The sequence below is a fragment of the Muscardinus avellanarius genome (assembly GCF_963383645.1).
Source record: "Muscardinus avellanarius genome assembly, chromosome: 2".
NCBI lineage: Eukaryota > Metazoa > Chordata > Mammalia > Rodentia > Gliridae > Muscardinus > Muscardinus avellanarius.
In genome coordinates, this window is record NC_137787.1 from 16,799,266 (window position 1) to 16,826,425 (window position 27,160).

Genomic DNA, 27,160 nt, shown 5'->3' on the forward strand with positions numbered 1-27,160 from the left:
TACCTCTGAGCTCCACCCCCAGCACAATTTGTTTTTTTAATTTATTTTGAAACAGGGGCTCATTGAGTTGCAAGGGGCCTCACTAAGTAGCTGAGGCTGTCTGCAAATGGCGATCCTCCTGTCTCAGCCTCCCAAATGCTAGGATTACAAGCGTGAGCCACCAACGCCTGGCTGACATGTCCACCTTGTCTCTTTTCTCTGTCCTTTTCAGTCTGGTTTCTTAAATGTTCCTGCCACATGGCACACTTATTTCCACCACTGGTTTTTTAGTCTGTGGTTCTTTCCCTCTGGAACGTTCTTCCCAGCTCTTTTGACAATCCAAATCTTTTATATTCTATGAAAAACAGTGTATTTCTTCTCATAAATCTCATCTAGAATGAAGCTCCTACCTAGTGTCCGTCTAAACCTGATAGGAGGATTTGAGGAAAGGACTAAGTTCAAGGCTCCTGGATCTAAAGGGCAGGCATGGGAACACCACAACAAAACTGTCACTTGCCTTTTCCACGCACACTTCCATCAGGTAGTAGCTCCGTGTGGCCTAATCTCTCTAGAGCAATTCCATCTCCTTCCCCGCTGACCACTGGCTCCACAGACAGCATCAGGTGGGGGCACTCCAGCACCCTGGTGGCAAAGGGCTCCTACCCTAGGAACCCCGACTGTTCCCTCTGGAATTTTTTAGAACAGGAATAGCAAATTCAAATGCCTGCACGGGCCAGCAAAGGAATTGCAGCTGCAAGACACAAGGGTGTGGTGGGGCCGGGAGCTGGGGCTGTGTAGCAAGGAGGCAGATGCTGCCGCCAACCAGCCTCTTTCGGTCACGCAGGAACTCAAGCCCATGCTGTTTCCATCTCCTACAGAACAAAGTCAGAAAATCTTGAATGTTTCCCAGTGTGAGCAAAGCAGGTCTGGGGTCAATTTTTGGTCCACCAGGCCTGGTCTGTGGCCCTGCTTTGAGGCTCAAGGGTCACCAATTGCAGCAAGGCCAGCACCCCCAGCCCCAGCGGTGGTTCCCACATACACCCCGCACAGGGTGACCAGCACCTAGGTAGTGGCTGTATGCTCAGAACTCTGCACACAGGCAAGGACAGTAAAGGGACTCCTTTCCTGGTCACTGAACTTCCTCCTGGGTGAGCACTTTGGTTCGGGACTTACAGGAGTCTGGGTGCCCACGTGCTTGAGGCTTTATCTTACAAGTCATGCTCAGAGTTTCTTTTCCCATTTTAAAATTCTCTTAACTTACAGTATTCTAGTTTTAAGCATAAAATCGACAAGTCGTACACCGTAATAAAAAGATTTCTGAGAGTTTTTTTCCTCTCATGTAAAGTCCAATGGATTGGACCTTTCCTGCACCTGAGACCTTCAGTTATACCTAATTCCGTTTTAGTTTTGTTGTTGTTTGGTACTGAGGATTGAACCCAAGGACATTCTACAGGGTCATTCAGGAGTGTACCTCTGAGCTACACTCCTGGCCTTTTTAATTTTGTTTTGAAACAGGATCTCGCTAGATTGCAGAGGACCTCGCGAAATTGCCAAGGCTGGCCTTGAACCTGTGATTCTCTTGTCTCAGCCTCCCAAGTACTGGGTTTACAGGCATGTGCCACCACACCAGGCAGCTGTACCTAATTCTATGCTTGGTAGATCTTAGCCCCTCCAAATATTTCCATCAGAAGTCTTAGCAGCAACTTCTTTCAAAATGTTGGTGTAGCATTTTTGGAGAATCTGGTAAGGAGGTTATTGTTCAGTTGAGTTTTGATGATTTTTAAGAAAGAAGTCTTCCTTTTTGGGTACATGTTATGCTCCCTGGATGGAATGAAGGCTCTTTAAGAACAGAGAGCAGAAGACATGTCCATGCCTGGGGCTCAGGGCCTAATCCAGTGTCTAAAGCATCATAGGTATTTCATAGATATTAACTGAAGATTTATGGTATTATCTCAGAAGGAGAAAAATACACTAACATACACTTTTTATAAAATGATATCTTCAAATGAGGGGAGCAGAAACTGAAGAGGCATTTTTTATGGCAAAAGCTAGGATGTCATAGACTGCTAGAGAGAAAGCTTACAGAACTCCTGCCCTCGAAATTCTGAAAAACTACGTGGCACAATGCTTCAATATGCTGCATTGAAACATTTTAAAGCATATAATTGGCCTAAAATTTATAGAGTCTATCATTCCAAAGTAGCAGAAGAAAGTAGGTTTGCGCTGTCCATATGAGTCAAGCTGTCATGCACACCACCATAAGAAGTGAAATTCATTCCAAGAAAAGACTTGTTGGATAAAAACAGCAGGGGCAGCATTAGCAGTAATCGTTGTTGCTGTAGTACAGGTTAAGCATCCCTAACCAAAAATCTAAAATTTGAAATCCTCCAAAGTTAGAAACGTTTTGAGCACTGATATCATGCCACAAGTGGAAACTTCACATTTGACCTCATGGGACCAGTCGCAGCTAAAACACAGCTACACTGAAAATGTTGCACAAAACGACCTTCAGCTATGTGTATAATTCATAAAAATGAATTTTTGTGTTTAGACTTGGGTCTCCAAGATATCTCATAATGTATATGCCAGTATGCCAAAATTTGAAAATCCCAATTCTGAAACTCTTCTTGTCCTGACCACTTAGATAAAAGCTACTGAGCCAGTAGTAGCCATAGCATGGGTAGTGGTAGGATGGCAGAGATGGCAGTAAAAATAACCCGACAGTGATTTATTCCCATCTCAGAATTCAAAGAGGCATGTGTGGCTATTTTGTCCAGTTTCATAGATAAGGAAACCAAGGTGGTAGAGGTTATGCAAGATGCCCAGTAGGACACGGCTTGGCAGTGTAGGAAGCTGAGCACCACCTTAGCACAGCATGGACAGATACTCTGCCAGCAGCACACTGGCTGTGAAGGCCTCGCTGCAACCATGCCCTTGCGACATGCAATCTCCACGAACAACACCAAAAGCAACAATGTAAAAAGACAAAACTGGAACCAAACTAAGCAATGCTTGCTCCTGACACAATACAGCCCTCCCAGGGAACTATTAGGAGGACATGGCAGGAAAGAACCACAGGAAAGAGAACCACCATCATTCTTCTCTATGTTGGCTGTCAGGGTTGGACCTAGAAGGTCCTCACAAAAGCTCATGAGTCGAAGCCTGGTCCCTGATACAGCAAGGTGCAGATGGGTCACTGGTGTGTGACCTTGAGGACTGTATCTGTCCTTGCCCCCTTTCTTCCCCTCTCCTTCCTGCCTATGATGAGCTGAGCAGCTTTCCCCCACCATCCACCATGCTTAGCCGCCATGATGTATCTGACCTGGAGCCAGTCCACTATAGACTGAACCTCTGAAACCATCAGCCAAAAATCAACCTTTTGCCTCTAAATTGTTCTTATCAGGTATTTTGGTCATGGTGATAAAAGGTTAACATACTGGTCTTTCATAAATCCTTTCCTTCAGTAATACCATCGTTGAAATTTTTGAAAAAAAATATAATCCAGAGGACAGAGCCAAGTAGACTTATTTCAGGATGCAGTGCTTTTACTTCAAGAGACAATCACCACCTGGTAGTATATTTTCAATTTTAAGACCTTGACAATTTTTGGGGGAGGAACAACTAAAAATGTCAACTTTGAGTATTTTATAAGGTCACTACATGCAAATGTGACAATTTCTTCTAGGTGTTCCTCAGAACATCTGTGATTCAGTGTTTGGCTGAGCTCTACTCTTACTGATTTCTTGACTCTTGCTAGTTTTGTGGTCTAAAACTTCTACATACTGAGCACTATAAAGCAAAGCCAATGGAGGAAGGATGAAGTTAAAGGCTTCTGGAGACAAATCTGCCTCTTACTCCCTTATATTAGGGCACATCTATAAACTGCTGGATACCCTAGAACTCAACTCAGTGTAGAAACATATTGCCCAAAGAAATTCCATTACTCTTAATATTTTAGATACTTAGGCAAAATAAACCTAGGCAAAATACCTTAAGAACTGGGTATTTTGTGTGTTGAAGGATATTTACATCATTAAGCAAATGTTATGAAACCAGTGGACTAGTATTTATGGATACATGAGGAGGAAGTATACAATTAATTTTTCTGTGTTTATGAAAAATATACCCAACAAAGCCAAATAGGGTAGGGAGAAGAAAGGAAGATACTTTTTAAAATACACAGGTATTCTGGGCACGGTGGCGCATGCCTGTAATGCTAGCTACTCAGGAGACCGGGGCAGGAGGATCACAGCTTCCAGGTGAGCCTGGGCAACTACGCAGAGGAGGAGAGAGACCTGGGGAGCAGTGGAAGTGGATTGGGGGGGCGGGGAAAGAAGAGGGCATTTGGGGGAAGGAAACAGGCCAAGTGATGTTACATGCAGTCATGAAATGTGTCTTATGAATCTCACTATCATTTGTGGAGGGGAGGGAGAGGGAGACAATGTCATGTACACATCTGTGAAAGAATCACTATGATGTACAATGACAATACATCAATAAAAGATTAGTAAAAATAGATAAAATGTAAAAAATAATAAAAGGGGTTTGGGGTATAGTTCAGTGGTAGGGGTCCCCTGGATTCAATGATCAGTACTGCAAAAATAAAATAAAATAATAAAATAAAATACACAAGTTTAAAAAGTGCATTGAAATATTTTATATTGTCTGTTATAGGCAATCAACATCGCTACTGACTATATAATAACAAAGACTAAGCGTATTCCCAAACTGGAAGATTAATTCAATAATAGATCTCTTTTTTTTATTGCGGGTCTGGGGATGGAACCCATTTGACCTCTGAGCTACACCCCTGCCCAATTTTTTATTCTTTGTTTTGAAACAGGATCTCACTGAGTTGCAGAGGGCCTCATTAAGTAGCTGAGGCCATCCACGAACCGCAATCCTCCGGTCTCAGCCTCCCGAATGCTGGGATTATAAGCGTGTGCCACCACGCCCAGCTAATAAGAGATCTCTTTTAACTCACCCTTTAGTAAGATTAAAGCAGAAAAAAATAGTATGATCTCACTAGATTAAAGAATCCAACAAATTTAATAATAATTCATGGAAGTATCTCTTAGCAAAATGAAAAAAAAAAGCTGTAAAAGGAAAAAAAAAACTACATCAAATGTAACGCTCTCTGGTAGAATGTTAAAATTGTTCCCTTAAAATCAAGGATGAGTCAAGAACGCTTTATTGCCTTTTCTGTTTGGCATTGCCCCGAGGTTCTTATCTGTGCAGGAAGGTAGAGGAAATGGAAGGGATACAAATAGGAGAGAAAGAAATGAAGCTTGCTGTTTTTGTTATTGCTTGTGTTTGTGTTGTGTGTGTGTGGTGTTGAGGATCAACCCAGTGTTGTTCTACCTCTGAGCCCCACACCCATTCCTTTTTATTTCTAATTTTGAAATGGCATCTCAGTAAGATACTGAGGCTGACCTTGAACCTGTGATCCTCCTGTCTAAACCTCCAAGTACTGGGACTAAAGTAGTGTGTGCCCTGCCAAAGCCTTTTTTTTTTTAATCATTTTAAGCAATTCCAAAGAATTAAGAGGCAACTTGTTAGGATTAATAAAGGCCTTAAAAGGCTGACAAATCAACATACAAAATTCACTTGCATACCTATACCAGTAGAAAACAGAAATGTGATTTCAAAATATCTTTCTAATTGTGATAGAAAATAAAGTATTTAGGATGAGTCTAGCAAGACTTTATGGAGAAAATTATGAAACGACTGAGTTAAGTAAATGGAGGGCTAGGGACTAGGTTAGTGGCAAAGCCCTTGCCCAGCATGTATGATGCTTCGCCAAGTATAAAAGATTAAGTAAGTTAAGGAGAAAATGTACTACGTCCAGAGATCAGAAGAATGTATCATAAAGAGGTCGATTATGTTTAAATGATTCTTCAGTTTTAATACAACTTCAAGATAAACCATATTAAAATTAATATCTGCAAATAGTTCTTTAGGAATATGAAAAAATTATATTTTAGAGTTTTAAGTTTTGTAAGAGAAATATACTTTTCTTCTTTTTTTTTAATTACTACTTGTTTTATTTTCCAGTAAAAGCTTATAAATTCCTAAACCATCTACTCAAGAGCCAAGAGAGCTGGGCGTGGTGGTGCATGTTTGTAATCCCAGCGCTTGGGAGGCTGAGACAGGAGGATCGCACAGGTTCGAAGCCAGCCTCAGCTACTTAGTGAGGCTCTCAGCAACTTAGTGAGACCTTGTTTCCAAAGAAAGTATAAAATAGGGCTGGGAACATAGCCCGGAGGTTAAAAAAAAAAGCCCCTGGGTTCCACCCCCAGTACCACCAAAAAAAAAAAAAAAGAGAGAGAGAGAGAGAGAGAGAGAGAGAGAGAGAGAGAGAGAGAGAGAGAGCGAGCCAATAGAATATGTGGAACTGGTAGGAAAAATGCTCCTAAGTTGAATCTTACTTTAAGATCCCTTTAGTCATTAATGCTAAATGAAAAAGAGCCAAAATCCAACACAAAACATGCCCAGACATGGCCCACAGGTGTCCAAGTGAGTAAAACCAGACATACAAGGAAGGGAGCTTCTAAAACAACATTTACATACATATGTGTGCATGCATGTATTTATTTTGGTGCTTGGGACTGAACTGAGGGCCTTCCACATGCTAAGCAAATGGTCTACCACAAAGCTGCACCCCCACCTCAGCGAAAGCAGCTTTTAAATAACAAAAGATACGTGCCAAAAATCCTTACTGTGCAGAAGGGTGGTACTCAATATTTTAAGATGTTCCTGAGCTTTCTAAAAATACGTTTGGGGCCAAGAAAAGATATTTATGAGGCCAAAATGTTTCAAGGCCTTATGAAATTCCCATGAGTGCAGAAGAACATTATATATTTTAAACTCTTGGCATTTGTGTGTTGGTTTGGACAGAGTAGGAAAAGATATATTATAATTTTTCACGGGGTCTTTATGCAAAGACCTCATATTGTTTCATTTAAGAAAGCTACTGGAGTACTTTACATGGTTTAATAAATATTCCCTGAAGGTAAGGATCATAGCTAAGACAGATGATATTTCAGACTTTGTTACAAAGATATCAATGGTTATTTTGTTATTTTTTTAATTTTTTCTGGGAATCACCACAGTTTATATTTAAAGGAAAATTATTAATTTTAATTATGACTTTTAAAATATACTTTTATTGGTGAATTGTAGCCTTACATCATAATGTAGTTCAGAGCGATAGTGACATCCATGCACACAGCGCTTGGTAAGTCTCCCTCCCTACTCTCTCCCCATTTCCTCCCCTTCTCCATCCATAATCTTCATATTGGCACGGGTATCCTCACACATGTACAAAGCGCCAGTGGACGTGCTTCCTTCATTAATTCTTCCTCTCACCACCACCACCTCCCCAGCCTCTTCCCTCACTGCACCGGCGTTTCTCCTTCATTAACTAAAATCCCTCTGGTATCCATTTTCCTCTCTAGCTTCCACATATGAGAAAAAATATATGACTCTTCACTTTCTGTGACTGACTAATCTCACTTAACATAATGTTCTTGAGGTCCATCCATTTTGCTGCAAATGGCACAGTTTTATTCTTCTTTATTGCTGAGTAGAATTCCATTGTGCGTATACCCCATGATTTTGTAATCCATTCATCTGTTGACAGACACCTTGGTTGGTTCCATGATTTGGCTATTGTGAATCGTGCTGCTCTAAATATGGGTATACATTTGTCATTATAATATTCTGATTTCAGTCCCTTTGGAAAGACACTCAGTAGTGGTATAGCCAGATCGTAGGGTGGATCCATTCCAAGTTTTTTGAGGAATCTCCACACTAATCTCCATAGCTGTTGTACTTCGCAATCCCGCCAACAGTGGAGAAGAGTTTGTATTTCCCTACATCCTTTCCAACATTTATTGTTGTTTGACTTCCTAATGACTGCTCTCAGCAGTCTTGATCTACATCTCCCTGATTGCTAATGATGATGAACTTTTTGCATATATTTATATGGCCCAATGGTTACATACTCAGCTCAGTGGTCACATACATACTCAGTGGTTTCATATATTTATATGGCCCAAAGTTCTAACATGGGACAATATTAGTATTCTTAATAACTACCTAATATTCTTCAAAAGTACAAAGCATCCTTATAGTGGAATCTGGTTTAACTGTTTCTAAACATAAAACTATCTTATAGTTTAAAAAAAAAATACAGACATAAGCCAGGCATGGTGAGGCACACACCTGAAATCCTAGTATTTGGGAGGCTGAGTCAGAAAGATTTCAGGTTTGAGGCTAACCTCAGCAACTTAGCAAGACCTTCAGGAACTTAATGAGACCCTGTTTCAAAGTAAAAAAATTAAATAGGACTGGGGTGTAACTCAAAGGTAGAATGCCTCTAGGCTCAATTCTCAGTACAATAAAAAATTCATACATGCATAAATAAGAAAAGTACCTATTTTAAACCCATGGTACCCAGGCACAACCACACGATCCTCCTGTCTCTGCCTCCCAAGTCTGGGGATTACAAGCGTGCACCACCACGCCCGGCTTATGTGTCATATTTTAAACTTCATTTCACTAGCATATAGTTTAATGTGTCAGCCTATATAGATATATAAATCTGGATCATATTATAAACTTTATTTTACAATCTATTTTTTTCATTGAACAATATGTGGTGGGTGTGTTTCCATGTCTAGAAATTCATGAAATTTTAGTTACTTTCATGATACACTTTGGATCTTGTGATTTAAGTTCTCCCCTCTGTAGAACAGAGTTAAAATCTTTTTACAATTAGATATTTGATAAATACTTCCTGGCAATAAAAGTTGCATGTGGAAAATCATAAATCTAATGATTAAATATGTGGAGTGCATTCTGTTGACCTGGAGTCAGGACAAGCAGACGTTAAAGAATGGGCACGGCCAGCCCTTGCCATTGGGACATCAGTTTAAATAAAGAGTGATCTACTTCATGGTCTGTGTATATTAGGGAAAAAATCTTACTTATATTCTTAAATTTAAAGTAAGCTATTCTCAGTGAAATTACACACAGGCAAAGTAAGCCTTGAAATTTACATCTTATGCTACTCTTTCCTGGTTTTAGGTCATACTATACCAGCCAAAGACAAGTGGAAGGAACCAAGCATAGGGAAAATACAGAAGGGAGTGTCAATCGCAGATGACTCTGTTATACTTTTATTGGTGTGCTTTATACATCTCAGTGTGGTTCAACGTGATACAAACACACGGCACACAGTGCTGGGTGTGTCCCTCTATACCTCACCCTGCCCCCCTCCCCATTCGTGTTATGAGATTTGGAGCGATAATTTTATATATAAACATAGCATTGCTGAACGGTTTTCTTCATTAATTCTCCTTTTCTCCCACCCCACTTCCTTCCTCTCCAATCTGCTTCCACTATTCTACTGGTCTCCTCTTTTATCTCAAGTCTCTTCTGTTTCCTATCTCTAGCTTCCACATAGGAGAGAAAGCATAGTAATGTTTCAAGAACTTTAAAAACTTACCACTGAAAGAATAAGCCAATTAAAAAATGGGCAATTGAGCCGGGCGTGGTGGCGCACGCTTGTAATCCCCGCGCTTGGGAGGCAGAGACAGGGGGATCGCGCAGGTTTGAAGCCAGCTGCGCGCGCTGGCTAAGAGACCCTGTTTCCAAATAAAAATAGGTCTGGGAGTGTAGCCCGGAGGTAGAAGGGCTTCCAGGAACCCCAATACCACCAAAAAAAAAAAAGAAAAAAAAAAGAAAAAAAAAGAAAAAAAAAGAAAAAGGGCAACTGAACTGAATAGACACTCCTCAAAAGAAATACAAATGGCCAGTGTGTGTGAAGAAATGTTCCACATCATTAGCGATCAGGGAGATGAGAATCAAAACTACACTTAGACTCCATCTAACTCTAGTTAGTGAGGATATGGGAGAATAGAAACTCTTATACATCGTTGTTGGGGCTGTAAATTAGTATAGCCTTTATTGGCGATCAACATGACGGTTCCTCAAAAGACTGGGAATGAAACCACAATATGACCCGGCTATGCAGCTATCCAACTCGTTCTTTAATTCTAAGAGAATTAAAGTCAGATGACTCATGCCACGCCCTGAAGCTCTGGGAAGTCAGGACGGCATGTCTGCCTGAGAGATGGCTCAGAGGACCAGCTCCCAAATGCCACTGTGCATTGTGCAGAACACCTGTGTAGAAGCTGTGAGGAGGAGGCAGGACCAGTTGTGGAAAAGCAGCACTGATTTACACACAAAAAAAACTTTAATTTGAGATAATTATAAATTCACAAGCACTAGCAAAGGTAGTGCAAATGTCCTATATATTTTTTTTGCCCATATTCACCCTGCGGTTACTTCTTACAGCGTGATACCCAAACCAGAAACCTAGCATAACGCCACCACTGTGTACAAGAGCTCCCTTGTACCAATAATATGGAAGGATTGAAATTGACTTTTTTACTCATCAAAGTGTCTTTGAGTCCCTCCAAGTGGTTGGGTGCATCAACACTACATTTCTTTTTTATTGGTGAATAGTATCCCATGGTTTTTATAATCACAGTTCATCTAGCCATTCATCTAGTGAGGGATGTTTTGGTTGTTTCCAGTTTTAGGTTTTATCAAAAAGAGCTCTATAAAAACTATGTGCAAATTTTTATGTGAACAGGTTTTCATATCTCTGTGGTAAACGGCAAGGAGTGTTAACCATGGGTTCCATGGTAAATGTATGCTTAACAGTAACTTATTAAACAAGTGATTCTTTTCAAAAGTCACATTTTTTATAATTGATTTTTTTATCTGATGAGTCAACTGGGCTTGACATCAGTGGGGTGGAGAAGAAAAAGCACTGATTACCAAATAAGTCATTCTAAATCTAGGAGATGGTGTTTTTAATGGGACCGTATTGTAACTTCTTAGGGGCACTATAATTTATCCATTTATAGCTGTCTATCCCAGAAGTACCCAGCACACGTATGGGAAGTCCTAGTTCTCTTCCCAAAATGGCACTTAGGTGGTAAGCAGGAAAAAAATCAGCACTAGACCATTTACGACTCTTCATGTTGGAAAATGTCACAAAATTCCTTGAGGGGCAAAATCTGGGGACAATAAAATCAGGAATGAGGAATTAGATGGGTTTTCTTAGAGGCAAGATTAAGTGGTCAATGGCTGTTAGACCCTCTTCTCTCCAAAAGTAACAGTTCTTCAAAATATACACTATGGAATAACTTTTGGGGACAGGCATTCCATTCAGTCAAGGACAGCTGTGATCTAACGTAGGGCGCAGCAGGAAGACAGTCCCGGGCCACCAAGGAGCCATGCAGAGGAGGAGACTGAGTTTAGAAGACTCAAGTTATCTGCCACCATTTGCAATACACAACCGAATGAATTCATTTTCTTGTTTCAGTATCACTCTATGATAAAACGTGGGCCATATCTTCTAAACATATTTTCATTCCTGGCTTGGAGTTGCCAGGGAATGACTGCTTTCTCTAACCCTTTCAGAAACTCTGAAACCTGCTGAGGTTTCTGTACCACCAGATATTTCGCAGGGCGCAAATGTGAGGCACAGGGGAAGGACCAGGCTTGGTTACCTGGAGGTGACTTGCTATCCTTTTATTTCCCTCCCCTGCCTTAGATTCCAATATTTTCTTCATATGAGGAAAGATTAGAAATATATTAGGCATGGTGGCACATGCTTGAAATCCCCGCATTCGGGAGGTGGAGACCCGAGAATCGTGGTTCGTGGACAGCCTTAGCTACTTAGTGAGACCCCTCGCAATTCAGTGAGACCCTGTTTCAAAAAATATAAAGACTAAAATATAGGACTGGGGGTGTAGCTTGGAAGTAGGATGCTCTGGGTTCTATCCCCAGTCCCCCCCAAAAAAATATATAGTTGTAAGCTTTGATTAAGTGATAAACATTGGAATAATCTGATGCAAAATAGACTAAAGATATCATGAAAACCAGTTTGTTTTTTTTTAACTCCACTAAAATCGCAGTGGAGCAAGTAGGCAAAACACCTGCCCAGGGCGTTCACAAAAAGAGTAACAAGAGCATCTGCTCAACAAAGGAAAGACCTTGTTAAAGACAAAAGAAACAAAAATAAGATAATAGAATCCTTTTTTCTTTGCTACCAAATTGGTAAATGACTTTTTCTTTTTTTTTGTGCTAGGGATTGGACCCGGGAATGTTCTACCTCTGAACTATATCTCCAGCCCTTTTTGTTTTCTTTTTAGACAGGGTCTTCCTAAGTTGTTCAGGCTAGCTTCAAACTTGTGACCGTCCCGCTTCAGCTTCTGGAGTAGCTGGGATTACAGGCATGCACTACCAACTACTCCTGGCTGGAAGATAACTTTTCTAAAGAACACCTCACTAATGGATGCTAAAATTAGTGTATGGAAATATGCAGAGAGAAGAAAAGATGTTTATTTATAATGCTTTAAAATACCGGTATATCAGATATTAATCACAGAGATTAAAACTAACCTGGAAGGCATCCTTTTAAAGGTGTTTAAGATGACTGGTAATGGAATAAATCGCCATCACATGCCTCCCAATGAGGTGCACAGGATGGATGCAGTATCTGCCTGTGAATTTCTACCAGACACACAGACCCTGCGTGCAATCCGGAGGAAACGTCAGGCAAACCCAAAGGGAGAGGTGCTACACACATAACTCACCTGGACTCTTCAAGTATTAAAGATCCAGATGGCAAAAAATGACTAAAGAACTGATCCACATTGGAAGAGACGTCAACTCAACGCAATGTATGATTTGGGATCAGAGCCCAGAATGGCTAAATAACATGAGGAAGGCAATTAGAAAATTTGAATAAAGCCCATAAGTTAAACAATCTTTTCTTGTTTGGGCTACTATACTATGGTCTTATTATATTTATTCATTCTGAGACAGGATCTCACTGTATTGCCTAGGCTGACATTGAACAAGTGATCCTCCTGCCTCGGCCTCCCAAGCAGCTGGGATTTACAGGCACGTACCACCATGCCCCGTGTACTATGGTTTTATATGATGCTAACTCTAGGAGAATTTTTATCATTAAGTCAAGAACTTTTCACTATGTTGGCAACATTTTAAAGGCTACAATTATTTCCTAAATAAACTTTAAAATAAAGAACTAAAAGATAATACTTAATGCTGTCCTTTATAACACAAACGTCTATGTGCTACAAAGTGAACAGTCATATTTGTGCAATGGATAGTATATGGTATGTAAAATAAAACCACTGCTGCTATACATCCTACAGAAGAGGCAAAAGGAATTCCCAGAGATGGAGAGAAAACAGTGGGTGAGAACGGTACTGATAGAGACCTTCCGAGTCTCCGGAATCGTTCCCTGGGTGATAGTTATAGGGATACAGACATCTAGCAAATTTACCTAGTTATATATCTCAGATCTGTGCACTGAGGACGCACAAGTTATAATTTAGAAGCAACAACAACAAAAGAAGGTAGTGCTTCAGCAGACTTGAGTTGCTTTGTGAGGAAATGCCTTTCTCATGTTTTCCAGAAAGCAGTGCGACGCTAAGTATAGAGGGAAAGTGTCGAGAGCTGGAAGGTTCTCTGCTAACATTTGGCTCAGGGGAGCTACAAGGACAAACGTCAAAATGGCCTAAATACATGTATTATGAAATCCTACAATGACAAATTTTTCTGTATTATTAAATTGACAGGTAATTAAAGAGCAGTAGGTAATTAAAAGCAGGTAATTAATATACAATCGATGATGATGTGGAAAAATGTTTATGACCCAGTGGTAAAAAGCTAATTCCAAGTCGGGCGTGGTGGCACACACCTACAATCCCAGTACCTGGCAGACAGACAGGAGTGCGGGTTCAAGGCTAGCCTCAGTAACTTAGCAAGACCCTGTAATAAAATAAAGAAAAATTCAAAAGGCCAGGGGTGTAGCTCAGAGGTAGAATGTCCTGGGGTTTAATCCCCAGTACCTAAATAAATAAGTAAATAAATACTAATTCCAATACTGTATGTATAGAGTATACTTGTAACTTAAATATTCCTGTGCTCATGGAAAGAAAAAGAAGCAATACTTTATATAAAATATTCACAGTATTTTTTGTGAAAGGGTAAGATTTTCTTTAAACTTCTCAGTGTCTTCTACTATTTCTGACATAAGCATGTTTTACCTCAGTAGTTAAAAATGATAAATATTGGGCTGGGGATGTGGCTCGGTCATACATCACTTGCTCAGAAGGTATAGGGGATGGTTCAATCCCTAGTACTCCTCCCAAAAAGAACCTACAATATTAATTCTTTAAAAAGTTTGTATCAGCTGGGTGTGGTGGTGCATGCTTGTAATCCCTGCACTTGGGAGGCTGAGACAGGAGGATCACACAGGTTCGAAGCCAGCCTCAGCTACTTACTGAGGCTCTCAGCAACTTAGTGAGACCCTGTTTCAAAAATAATAATTAAAAAAATAGGTCTGGGAGTGTAGCCCGGGGGTAGAAAGCCCCTGGGTTCTATCTCCAGTACCACATACACACAAAATTAGTTGGTATCTTCTTAGCTAAAGACCATAAAAAGATCAAAATTCAGAAAGAGGGTGAAAACAACTTCTGAGTCTCCTTCTATATATCACACTTTCAATAAAATCTTTGAAATTCTATTTCACAGCCACCTTTAAAATCATTTTGCAAGAGAGAGGATTTTTTTTTTTTTCAGTACTGGCGATGGAACCCTGGGACATTCTACCTCCAAGATACACCTCAAGCCCTATTTTTTATTCTTTACTTTGAAAAAGGGTCTGAGCTGCAAAGGGCATAAGTATCTGAGGCTGTCCACGAACCACAATCCTCCTGTCTCAGCCTCCCGAATGCTGGGATCACAAGCGTGCACCATCACGCCTGGCTTTGAGAAGATTTTTAAAACTGCAACCAAAAAATGTTCACATAAGCCCTTGCTTCCCCCACTCAGCCCAGGACTTGCAGCTCCAACATGTCCCCAGGAGCCTGTCTTCACCCTCAGTCCCTCTGCCTCCTACCCAGAGGAATCTCTGCTCTGATCAGCTGTTTTCTATAAAATTTCATGGAAACAAAATTTTTGCCATTTGTAGAAATCAAAACATACCCAGAGATTATAGAGAGGGCGTTTCTTGGGAAGGCATGATACCAAATAAACAGCATTATTAAAAGCAACAATGAATCTGGTGTTTTGTTTTAAAATAAGAAGTATAAACTGTAAGTGAAGACGGAGGGAGGGGGGTTATTATTCAAAATAGTTTAAAGCAACCTTTACTTCCTTTCCCAAGATTTCCAGGCCCCACTGAAGATCGCAGGTGGCTCATCCCCATCCCCATCCTCCCCAGCCCAAACACAGGCTTTTTCTTCTGTTTTAACAGACTTTGTCAATGAGTCCATTCCATGTCTGCAGCAAGGCGAGAGGACAAAAATGTGACTCACGGTCTTGACTGAAGTTTGCCCAACATTTCACTTTCCCAACATGTGGACTGTATCTCAGCAGACCAAGTAGAATAATGAAGACCAGCGGCTGCTGACCCAAACTTGAGCATTCCCACGGATTCCTATCACAGATAGGAGCGCTTCTCATTATGCTGCCTGGAAACCAGAGGAGGGTTCGCTCCCAAGAAAGTCACACACTACATCACATGCGAGACCACCTTTGCTCGTGACGCTCCTATCAGGGCCACGAAGGATTTAATCAGTAGCAGAATCTAGCAACAGAAGGACGAGAGCTTTTCAAAAATGGGGAAGGCTTGACATCTTACTTATAAAGTTAACATCAGAGTAGGCCTGCTGTCAACAGCCTCCTAAAATACAGTAGCTTTGTCACAATTTTTAACTCCACGGATGTCTTCACCATCCACCAACTTTTTAGCAATGCCCATAAGGCCCTCATGGTGTCCAACAGAAGAAGGCAGAGCAAGCCGGGCGTGGTGGGGCACACCTGTAATCCCAGTACCTGGGAGGCTGAGATGGGAAGATGGTGGGGTTTTGGGCAGCCTTGGCAAATGAGTGAGGCCCTCAGCAATTTAGTGAGATATTGTTTAGAAAAATAAAAAATAAAATAGGGCAGGGGATGTGGTTCAGAGGTAGAAGGCCCCTAGGCTCAACCCCCAATATCCCCCACACACGCACCAAAAAGGGGGGAGGAGTTATTAAAGAAGTATTCATTCCATTGGTTCCTGGATGACAAGGAACCAACACTGAGAACGATGCTCGAGCCAAAAGATCCAGCCAGGTAAAGTGTTCAGGGGTAAAATTTACCCATCCCCTCACAGTGAAAGGAGAGAGCAGGTGATCGTGGTTTATGGCACCATGCAGCACCAAGCAGGGAAAGGGAAGCTTCACACAGCCAGCCCTCCTGCCGCTCTGGGGCAGGTAGTATTAAGTACCTGTCAGTTTCCAAGCACATGGGTGGTCCTGAGCTTCACGGGGAGCTGAGGGCGCTCACCCATCCCCCCTAGTATTCTTTCCCATCTTTTATCATTCCCAGGGCAACAAGAGTCAAGAGAAATAATGATCTAGTTGCAATTATGAGCGAATCTTTCAAATCAGTAGAGAACAGTGCATTCTGGTTGTACAGGGGGACTCTCAAAGGTCACTCTCGGTGAAGGAGTTTGCTAGATGATTTGTCAAGGAGTAAGGCCACCACGCCAGCATTTTTCTTTCTTTTTCTTTTCCTTTCCTTTCCTCTTCCTCCTTCTCTCCCTCCTATTCTCTTTCTCTCTGTGTCTCTCTTTCCCTCCCTTCCTTGCCTCATCCCCCAGCAGCTGGGATTGCAGGTGTACACCTTGGTGCAGGCTCCTCCCTAGCTCCCTACTCCAGGCTCAGCTCCAACCCCACGCAGACTCTTCCTTCTGGTCTCCCCTCTACCTCAGACTTCTGCATTCCTGTTGCTTTCTCTCTCCTGTTTTCTGTTTACATAAATTCACCAATTAAAAAAAGATGTATAAACTGGGCGTGGTGGCGCATGCTTGTAATCCCAGCATTCGGGAGGCTGAGATCAGAGGATCATGGTTCGCGGACAGCCTCAGCTACTTAGTGAGGCCCTCTGCAACTTAGTGAGACCCTGTTTCAAAATAAAGAATAAAAATTAGGGCAGGGGGTGTAGCTTGGAGGTAGAATACCACTGGGTTCCATCTCCAGACCCGGAAAAAAATTATAAAAAAAAGATGTATAAAAAAACCCCAACAAGCCTTCTGTTTAATGACCTCCCTCTTTTCTGTGAGATTCATGAGCGATCTACTTTTCTGTCCCTATAGCTGGGTCTCACAGGAGCAATGTGGCTGGCTTTCTTAGTCACTATCCAACATGCAGATGCCAGGTGGGTGAAGCTCTGGCTAGGACATTTCACAAGTTGCTACCCAACCTGTAGAAGACTGCTTTTAACTCAGGGATGGATCCCTGATCCAATCAGTCAGTAATCACAGTGATGAGATCCCATGACTCAAAATACGGCAACCTATGCACATCTTAAGAAGACACCTGGGTATGAGAGAAACACTCAAAGTTCCTTCAAAAGCCAATCAGACATTAAAGTTTCATTTCATGTCAGTCCCGCATTTGTTGCCGTTTGAATCTATCTATGGTCATTGTCTAAAAGGGTTCATGCCAAGCCCCCTTAATTCATATACAGACATCATCACCATCAACCCCACACTTGCCAACGGAGATGCCCAAGATCCCTTCTTAACACAGTGCTCTAAGCTGTCAGTTCTGATTTGGCACAAAGGGAAGAAATTGATTTGCCATCTCCTGTCTGTGGGATAAAGTGCAGATTCTGCAGATAGCCATGTTCAGGACTCAGCCAAACTCTGGCTATAGCCCAACACTTCAGGCAGAATTATTACACTGAGTTCTTTATGCAACCTGTGCTGGAAAGTCTCCATTTACCTGTCCAGGTCCACCCTCCATTTTTCTCTAGGGAAACTTACCTTAATGACTGGGGAACTTGGGTACCAGCCAGGTTCCCAAGCTCTCGGGCTTCTGAGAAAATTTGGCCAAAGGGGGGCCCTGACAGGGTATAGCCAAAGAGGGGGCGCATGGAGCAGGGGCTTGAGAGGTACTCCCCACTCCTCCCTGTGCTGTGTGTATGTGTTTGTGTGTCTTGATGGGGATTGAACCCAGGGTCTCAAGCATATTAGGTAGGTGCTCAGTGCCCGAGTAGATCCTCAGCCTTTTTATCTTATCCTGAGACATGGTCTCAACTATATTGCCTAGGCTGGTCTGGAACTGGCAATCCTCTTATTTCAGCCTCTGGAGTAGCTGACATTTACAGGTGCACACAACTACCCTCAGGAATCTTGACAGTTTTTTTTTTTTTTTCAGTACTGAGGATGGAAGCCAGGGGTATTTTACTTCTGAGCTACACCCACAGCCCTACTTTCTTTCTTCTTTATTTTGAAACAGGTTCTCACTAAGTAGCTGAGGCTGGCTGCAAACTCCAATTCTCCTGTCTCAGCCACCCAAATGCTAGAATTACAAGTGTGCGCCACCACGCCCGGTGAACCTTGACAGTTTCCAGGAGTACTGGTCAGAATTTTGTAGAATGCTCCTCACTATGTATCAAGAGTATGTACCTTCAACATATGTCAAGGGATATACTATCAACGTGACTTCACTGATGTTTACTTTGGTCATCAGGGTAATGTCTAGCAAGTGTCTACACTGTGAAATGGTTTTTCTCCTCCCCTTCCCATATTGAACTTATTGGAAATCACTATAGACAGTCCATATTTAAGAAATAAAAAGCCAAAAAAAAAAGAAATTCTTTCTTTCTTTCTTTCTTTCTTTCTTTCTTTCTTTCTTTCTTTCTTTCTTGTTTTCTTACAGGGAATTGAGCTCAGAGGCATTTTTTTCTCCAAGCTACCCCAGCCATATTTTTTATTATTATTATTATTATTATTATTATTATTATTATTATTATCTCACTAAGTTGCTGAGAGCCTTGCTCAGTTGCCAAGGCTGGTTGGCTTTGAACCTGTGCGATCCTCCTGTCTCAGTCTTTTATTTTTTTTAATTGAAGTAAAATATACATATGGTTTAGCATTTTAACTTTTTTTTTTTTGGTGGTACTGGGAATGGAACCCTTCTACCTCTGGGCTATACTCCCAGACCTATTTTATATTTTATTTGGAAACAGGGTCTTTTTTTTTTTTTTTTTTTTTTTTGGTGGTACTGGGGTTCCTGGAAGCCCTTCTACTTCTGGGCTACACTCCCAGACCTATTTTTACATTTTTTTTATTTGGAAACAGGGTTTCCTAAGAGAGCGCGCGCAGCTGGCTTCGAACCTGCGTGATCCTCCTGTCTCAGCCTCCCAAGCGCGGGGATTACAAGCGTGCGCCACCACGCCTGGCTCAGGGTCTTTTTTTTTAATTGGTGCATTGTAGTCATATATCAATCACATTGGAGTACAAGACTTGAGAGGATATATAAGCACACATCATCCAATTAGCCCTCATCCAGCCCCCATCCCATTCCCTTCCCCTCCCTCCATCCCATGCTTGTTTGGTGATTAACTTTGATATATTTTTTTATGTACCTCCTGCGTTTTAAAGAGGCTCCATCCTCCCCTATTCCATACCCTCTGATTGGTCACCTTAGTTGCTTCACTATAGGGCCCTTTCTATAACTCGACCTCTTCCTGTTGCCCCTTTCCTCCTAGTTATTGCTGATTAGGGGAAGCATCTGATTTTTATTTTCTGTGATATTTCTCTGTGCATGCTACGTTGCAAGTACAAATCCCACTCTTGATGGCCCCAGTAGTGGCCTGGCTACCCAGTGGACTAATCCAGACCTCTCTGGCTCAAGCAGCAGTCTTGCCTCATGGGAGGCCCCGATTCTGGTCTCGCTGGCCCCAACACCAGCCTAAACCCTCAGCTGGCTCCGATCCCGGCCTAGGAGGCCCCAGTAGTGGCCTTGCCTCATGGCAGGCTCCGATGCCGTCCATTGGCCAGTGCTGGGGCCTCTGAGGCCAGGATCGGAGCCTGCCGAGGGGTTAGGCTGATGCCAGGGCCAACGGCTGGCATCGGAGCCTGACAGGAGACAAGGCCGCTACTGGAGCCTCCAAGGCTGGGATTGGAGCCTGCTGAGGGGTTAGGCCGGTCTGGGGCCAGCGAGGCCAGGATCAGAGCCTGCCGTGAGGCTAGGCCGGTGCTGGGGCCTCCGAGGCTGGGATCAGAAACAGGGTCTTTTAAGCCAGTGAGGTTGGCTTCGAACCTGCGTGATCCTCCTGTCTCGGCTTCCCAAGCGGGGGTGGGGGGAAGTGTTATAAGCGTGTGCCACCACGCCCGGCGCATTTTAACATTTAAAAGCGTTTCAACTTCACTTTTAAGTAGGCCTTTATTTTCTGTTGGAACTCAGACCAATGTCCACGCTACTTTTATCACCATTCACTAAAAATGACACAGATTATACCTGTAATCCCACTACTTAGTACGCTGAGACAGAAGGGTCCCAGGTGTGAGGCCAGCTTCAGCAATGTAGTGAGACTCTTTTACAAAATAAAAAAATGCACTAGAACTGGGTGGGGGTGTTCCTTGGAAGTAAACAGCCCCTGGGTCCAATCCCCAGAAACACACACACACACATGCGCACACACACACACACACACTCAGAACATAGCAGTCCAGGTAAAGGAGAGAGCTTCCCTCATTCTTGTCTGGTTGAGTCTTACTGGTTAAGCCCTGACTCAGGACTGGAGAAGGTGAGTCACGCCTGCCATGGTCTTCCTGCCTCTGCGTCCACCCTGTTATCCTAGCATATTCTGCAGTGCACCATTTTATTTGGGCTGTCCTAGGGCAAGAAATAAATTTTATTTATCTTTGTATCTCTGAGACTAATAACTGGCCAGAAACACAGTAGCTAGTCAACAAATGTTGATAGAAAATGGAGGAAAAAGAGATGAGAAACAAGCAGGAGTGTCCCATTTTCTCTGAAGATTAAATAAAGCATTAATACCTGAGACTGGTGAGAGTGTGGGAAAACCTATGCTCATAGGTGTCTACCTCAGTACACTCTTCCTTCAGGGAAATTTGGTAAGCTCTATGAGAAGCCAGAACATATGCTCCATTGAGCAATTCCATGTCTAAAAACTGAAATTAGAAAATAACCAAAAATATGTGGAAAGATACTTGTATAAAGATGTCATTATGATTTTTAGTTTTGGTGGTCCTGGAGTTTGAACCTAGGGGCATTTGATCTCTGAGCTTCATCCCATCCCTTTTTTATTTTTTGTTTTGAAACAGGGTCTCATTAAATTGCTGAGAGCCTCGCTAAGTTGCCTAAGCTGGCTTTGAACTTGTGATCCTCCTGTCTCAGCCTCTCAAGTACGGGGATTACAGCTATGCACCACAATACCTGGCAAGATGTTAATATATTTAATGCAAAAATTGCAAACAACCTAAAGCCATAGCAATAGGTCATCTAAATTATAGTATATCCTTGGGTGATGTGTGCATGTATGGCTCCACCATCTTGTGCTCCAGTAAGATGTATGAATAAAATGCACTAATAAAAAATTTTAAAAATATATTGCACAAAATGAAAAAATAAATTATAGTATACCCGTGTGATACAGTAACATGAAGCCATTAAAAATGAGGTTTAACATTTCCTGAGTAACCATTTTTGTGCTACCCAGACATGGATTGACCTTTCTGTGCATTCCCAAGTTTTCTCCTTTGAACAAAAAAAATGATATCTGTTACAGGGGAAAGGAGAGAAGAAAAGGCCAAATGTGTATATTTTGTATGTGTGTGTGTGTGTGTGGTACTGGGATTGAACCTGGAGGTTTTTTAATCTCTGAGCTATACCCCGAGCCCTATTTTATTTTGAAACAGGGTCTTGCTAGGTTGATGAGAGTCTCACTATTTGCTGAAGCTGTCCTCAAACCTATGATCCTCCTGTCTCAGCCTCCCAAGTAGTGGGATTACAGGCATGCACCACCACGCCAAGCTCCAAATCTATATATTTTCAAGTGGCTCATTTATGCTTTCAGATCCAAACGTCCAACTGAGGATAACCTAAGTCTGAAGTTTGTTCTTTTGGCCAGTTTAGTGATGATGAAGCCACAGTGTCACAGCTGACATCACTGCTGCCTGAGACCATGGCCACCTTCCCATGAAGAGGACGTCCCAGCACAAGAGTGTGCAGAGCTTCCCATTGGTTCTCCAGCTTCTCTGGGCTCTGTCTTTGATCTGCACCCTGGGCATTGTTTTACTTGTTTGTTTTGCTTTTAAAGTCCCTAAAAGTGATTATAGAGTCTTGCCATCATCAGAAAACCAGGGTCCTAGCTGGGCATGGTGGCGCACGCTTGTAATCCCAGTATTGGGAGGTTTAGACCTGGAGGATCGCGGTTCGCGGACAGCCTCAGATACTTAGTGAGGTCCTCTGCAACTAAATGAGACCCGGTTTCAAAATAAAGAATAAAAAATAGGGCAGGGGGTGTAGCTCGGAGGTAGAATGCCCCTGGGTTCCATCCCCAGACCCACGCACAAAAAAGAAAACCAGGGTCCTATTTCACCCTGCTCATTTGCTGAGATGACAACTGAGGCCCACAGAAGTCCAAATGATCCAGAGAGGCAGAGCCTGATCCCCGTCTTCTGGACTTCTGCTTCGAGGGATGTATTTGTTGCACTTGAGCAAGTCAGTACATTCAAGGGTGGGATTTTGTGGACCACAGATGTTTCAAAAGAGAATCCAAGAATGCAATGATTTACAGAAAAAAACCACAACCTGTGTGTGTGTGTGTGTGTGTGTGTGTGTGTGTGTGTGTGTGTGGTACTGGGGACTGAACCCAGGGACAGTCTACCTCCAGGCCACACTCTCAGCTTTTTTGTTTTGAAACAACATCTTACTAGGTTGCTAAGAGTCTCACCAAGTTGCCGAGGCTGGTTTCTAACCTGCAATTCCTCCTATGTCAGTCTCCTAAATACTGGGATTATAGGTCACCACACCCAGCTAAAAGCAACCTGTCTTTAATCCCCTCTTCAATGCAACTTTAGAACTATGTCCGAGCAGTTGGCAAAACTTACTGGGCACAGTGATATTTGGAAATATCATCTCTAGTGTAATATAATGACGGAGAAAGGCACAGGAAAGTCCTACTGAATACAATTTCATTGGGTAAGCAAAGATAGTAGAAACCAAAATACCATTGTATCTAAAGTTGGCTTGACCCCAGAACAAATAAACACAATTATTTTCAGGGCATTTGCCTCTTTTGCCAGGTCCTGGGATCCCTGCCTCTTGCTCTGGAAGCTGCTTTCTAAGGTGATGGCCATGAATGCCCCCCAATGGCTCATCTCAAAAATGGGGTTACCTTTGCAAACTGCAAACACTACCTCCTCCTTCCCCCTGATCTCCTCCCAGTCCCAACGAGGCCGGACACCTCATACCTCAGTAAGTCAGACACAGTAAGCCATGGGAATTTTCCCTGGAAGTTACATGATGGGAAATTTAAACTCAAAAGTCAAAAGACGACTTCCCTTGACCATGCAAATGTCTGGGAAGTCCCCAAAAGTCACTAAACTTTTCAGGACTCAGACTTACTGGGAAATATTCTATTCTCAGGCTAATTTATTCAATGACACAGTTGTGCAAGCCAAGCCCTGGTTTGTAAAAGATATAGTTAATTTTTAAGCTAGCCATGTGTGGTGTTAGGAGAATTTTTAGAGGAAGTCCTTAATCATTTCCACATTTGTCCAGTATTAAGGATTAAAATAAATATAGAAAACCTGGGAGGCGAATTAGACTCTGGAAGATCTGAAGTCATGACAATGATGGAAACAACTTTGCTGTCGCTAAAAGGCTCTTAAGTCAACGTCCTAGTGTGGCCTTCTAGGCTGCTTTGGTTTTTTTATTTAGCGTTTAATTTTTTAAAATCTATTGATTTTCTATTGCAGTGTGTACTCGAGGATTCACCATGCTAAGCTATGGGGAGAAAATAAATGAGCAGAACAGACACATTTCCTGGATTCTTAGAGCTTACCATCGACTGGAGGAGACTGGAATCATCAGACAGCCACACAAGGGCACATTTACACACTGTAATAAAGCTGAAGGAGAAACACCAGAGCAGAGAGCCCATAGAAGGGGGCGCAGCCCAGCAGGCCAGGGGAGGAACTGAACTTTGAGGCTGAAGAATGTGTGGAGGTTATTTTGACCAAGGGCAGAGGGCTGGGGCCAGCCACTACCTGGGCAAAGGCCCAAAGCAGAGGTGAACGTTTTCCCCAGGTCACCTTAAAGTCCTGTGACTTATCCAAGGACAGGCATGCAATCATTTCCTTTTGGAAAATTCCTGTATGTTCTTAGCAAAGTATTAATCTTCTCAAGTCACTCAAAGCTGACCCACCTTTAAGCACATTCATTAATTTCTTCCTTATCAAATGGTCCCTTTCCCCCATTATCACAGGGATTTCTTCGGTTGAATTTTTAGTTCTGTCTTGGACAGAGACCCTGTGTTGCTGAGAAGGGCCAGGCTAGCCCGTGGCTGGGGACACTTCAAGCAGCAAGGGGACGGCTCAGCTTGCCTTTAAAGGGGAAGAGGACCCATCTCCAGAATCTGATGTCAGGTAACCAAGAGTGATGGGTAAGACCGTTTGAAAAGCACTAGTGGAAAAGCTCACTCTTTTCCAGCTTTCTGACTTAGAGAAGCAGGGTAGGAGTTGGGGAAGGGGGCAATGGAAAGCTGCCTCCATTATCCACCTGGGAGAGAGGGTGTGTGACAGCCAATGGGAAGACGGATCTCTTGGCTCTGACCCCTTTAAGACTCTGCAAGAGGAAACTCCTCTGAAAGTTCCTAGCTGTCACATGGGAGGGAGAACAAAGGATAAAAGGAGATAAAATATTAGAGAAGAAGAAGTCTCTGGAGTGGAACATACAGCTCACCTCCACCCTCATCACTGAATTCTGTAAATCAACACCTATCAATATTCCATTCTGCACACAAGGTGGGCCTTATGATTTCTCACTTACAAAATCTAGGTAGACATCTATACATAATTAAATACCAACTTTCTTGTCTCCAGAACCTTCTAGGAAGAAAATAATGTGGCATTAAAAAAAAAGGAATCAGAATTGTCAATACATTGTTCTGGTCCTCACTTTAACACATTTTTTACCCTGCACCAGTCCGGAAAGGACAGATCCTGACCGTGCTCAGGACAGACCTGAATCCCCGCAGCCATCTGCAGCCTGCAGGTCCTTCCTGCCTGCCGGGAGTCCCTGTGCACTGCGACAACACAGCCTGGTTTCCCCAAAGCTGCGGTGGGTTGTATAACCGCACTCCGGACTCCTAGCGGGCGCGAGGAGTTTAAGAGCGAATGCATCTGTGCTGGTAATAAAAGACCCACCAAGCAGAGGGCCCGCGCGGCGGGAGGGGGCGGGAGGTGATATCAGGACACCGCTCCTCCTTAGGACAAGTTCAGTTCCTAGAGCCAGTGTCGAGGCTGGGGGACGCCGGCACCGAGCCCCGCAACACCCTGGGCCGGGGGTCGAGGTGGGACTGATTCCAATCAAGAATTCCAGGGACATTCTCAGAAAGCCTCCCAGGAAGTCCAAGGGCATCCCTGCTTCCCCTTCTCTTTTCGATTACATAACTCTCCTATACGTGGTAACATACACACGGCCGTGAATTTATTCACGAAGGCAGAAAGTCTCTAAATAGGCTCTATTGGAAGTCCCAGCGGATTTAAGTCGGAAAAGACCTGCAGGCCACCGGGCAGCGTTAGAGGGCGGCATCCCGGGGAGTGGACCCCGAGGTCTCCTGCACACAGTGGCCGCAGCGCTGCCGGAGCCGGCGCCCTCTCCACCCGGCTGGCCGGGGGCGCGCGGGCCCGGGTCTCGGGGTGCCTGGACCCGCAGGCCCGCAGGCTGCCCCTCCCTCCCCGCCTGCACCTGCCGCCCGCGGTTACCTGCGGCGCCGCGGCTCTCCGCAGCCCGTTGGGCGGGCCCCCGCCGCCCTTGCCCTCGGCTGCAGGGAGATGCCCGCGCTCCGAGGGGCCCGCGCCGTTCTCCCGGGGTCCCTCCTCCGCCGCCGCGGGGAAGAGCCCGCAGAGGCGCTGGAAGCGGGCCACGAGCCGGGAATCCTGCAGGCTCCGCAGCAGCTCAGCCATGGCGACCCGGCCGCGGTCCTGGGATCGCGCTCCCGCCGCGCACCCCGTCTCCGCCGGGGCTCGGGTGGGCGGGGCCGGGCCGGCCAACAGGTGTGCAGCCTGGGTCCTAGCGCCCGCGCCGCGGCTCCAGGTGTCCGCCTTCACCTGGCGCGAGGCGCGCCCGTCCCCCTCCTAGGAGTCCCAGCTCCTTTGAGCTCGTCCACACCCGGCGGAGAGTCCAGGTGTCTCAGCCGCGCTTCGCTCCCTCCCTCCGGTGCAGACCTGGAGAGGGGAGGGCGGGGCGCGCGGGCACCTGCCCGCCGGGGGTCCCTCCTTCCAAGCGCAGGCTGCCGCCCTGCTGACCTTCCTTTCAACTCTAGAGCTCAAGGTGAGGTTGGACTTCCCCGCGCGCTAGCTCCCTCCTCGGACCTCTTGCCCACTTCCAGAAAGACTAGTTCCCACTCCGCGCTGCGAGGCACCCAGGGGAAACTCCCAAGTTCTTTCCAAACTCCGCTCGATGCAACGTTTCCTCCCGGGCCCAGACGCCCTCGACCTTGCCCAAGAACCCAGGACACGCGGAGTGACTCACCCTCGGCGCGGAGACGCGGTGTGGCAACCCGGCGGGGCCTCTTGGGGGTGGCGGTGGGGGGGGGGGGACGTCCTTCCTTCTCGGTTTTCTGCGTGCAGCAGGAAGATGCTAACCCCGATCTCCTCCTCCTGCCTTCGTCCACGCCTCTGCCAAAGAAACCGCACTGGGAAGAGGGAAGGGGACATTCCGGGAACTGGGCGCTGTCCGGTTGCCAGGAGGGTCGGGCAGCTCGCCACACCTGCGCCTGCGTTAAGAGTTCCAGTTTTTCCCTCTGCCCTCCTAACCCCGGCCCCAGGGAGAGGGGAAATTACTGAGATCCCCAGGGAAGACCGCCGCACCTCCTCACCGGAAGTAAGAGACATCCGGATTGGGTCCAGGTGGCCAGCCTGTAACAACGGCACAATTCATTCCTCCAGGATTTTATTTTATTTTTTCAGCAGAAGGCTATTTCCTGGTGGCCCTGCAAAGCCTGCTAAGGATTTGGTTGCACACATGCCCAAGAATAA

The 27,160-nt window shown here is 44.1% G+C and overlaps 1 protein-coding gene across 1 annotated transcript in view; it reads right to left on the reverse strand.

Moving 5' to 3' along the window:
- The window catches only part of SGPP2 (sphingosine-1-phosphate phosphatase 2), a gene marked incomplete at both ends in the record, with an annotated part of 132,989 nt that extends 106,903 nt beyond the window's left edge, over positions 1-26,086 (reverse strand). Inside the window, one exon of the mRNA XM_080690040.1 lies at positions 25,886-26,086. Within this exon, the coding sequence (XP_080546166.1) occupies positions 25,886-26,086 (201 nt within the window). The remainder of the gene's footprint in view (positions 1-25,885) is intronic.
- Positions 26,087-27,160: the final 1,074 nt, after the last annotated feature.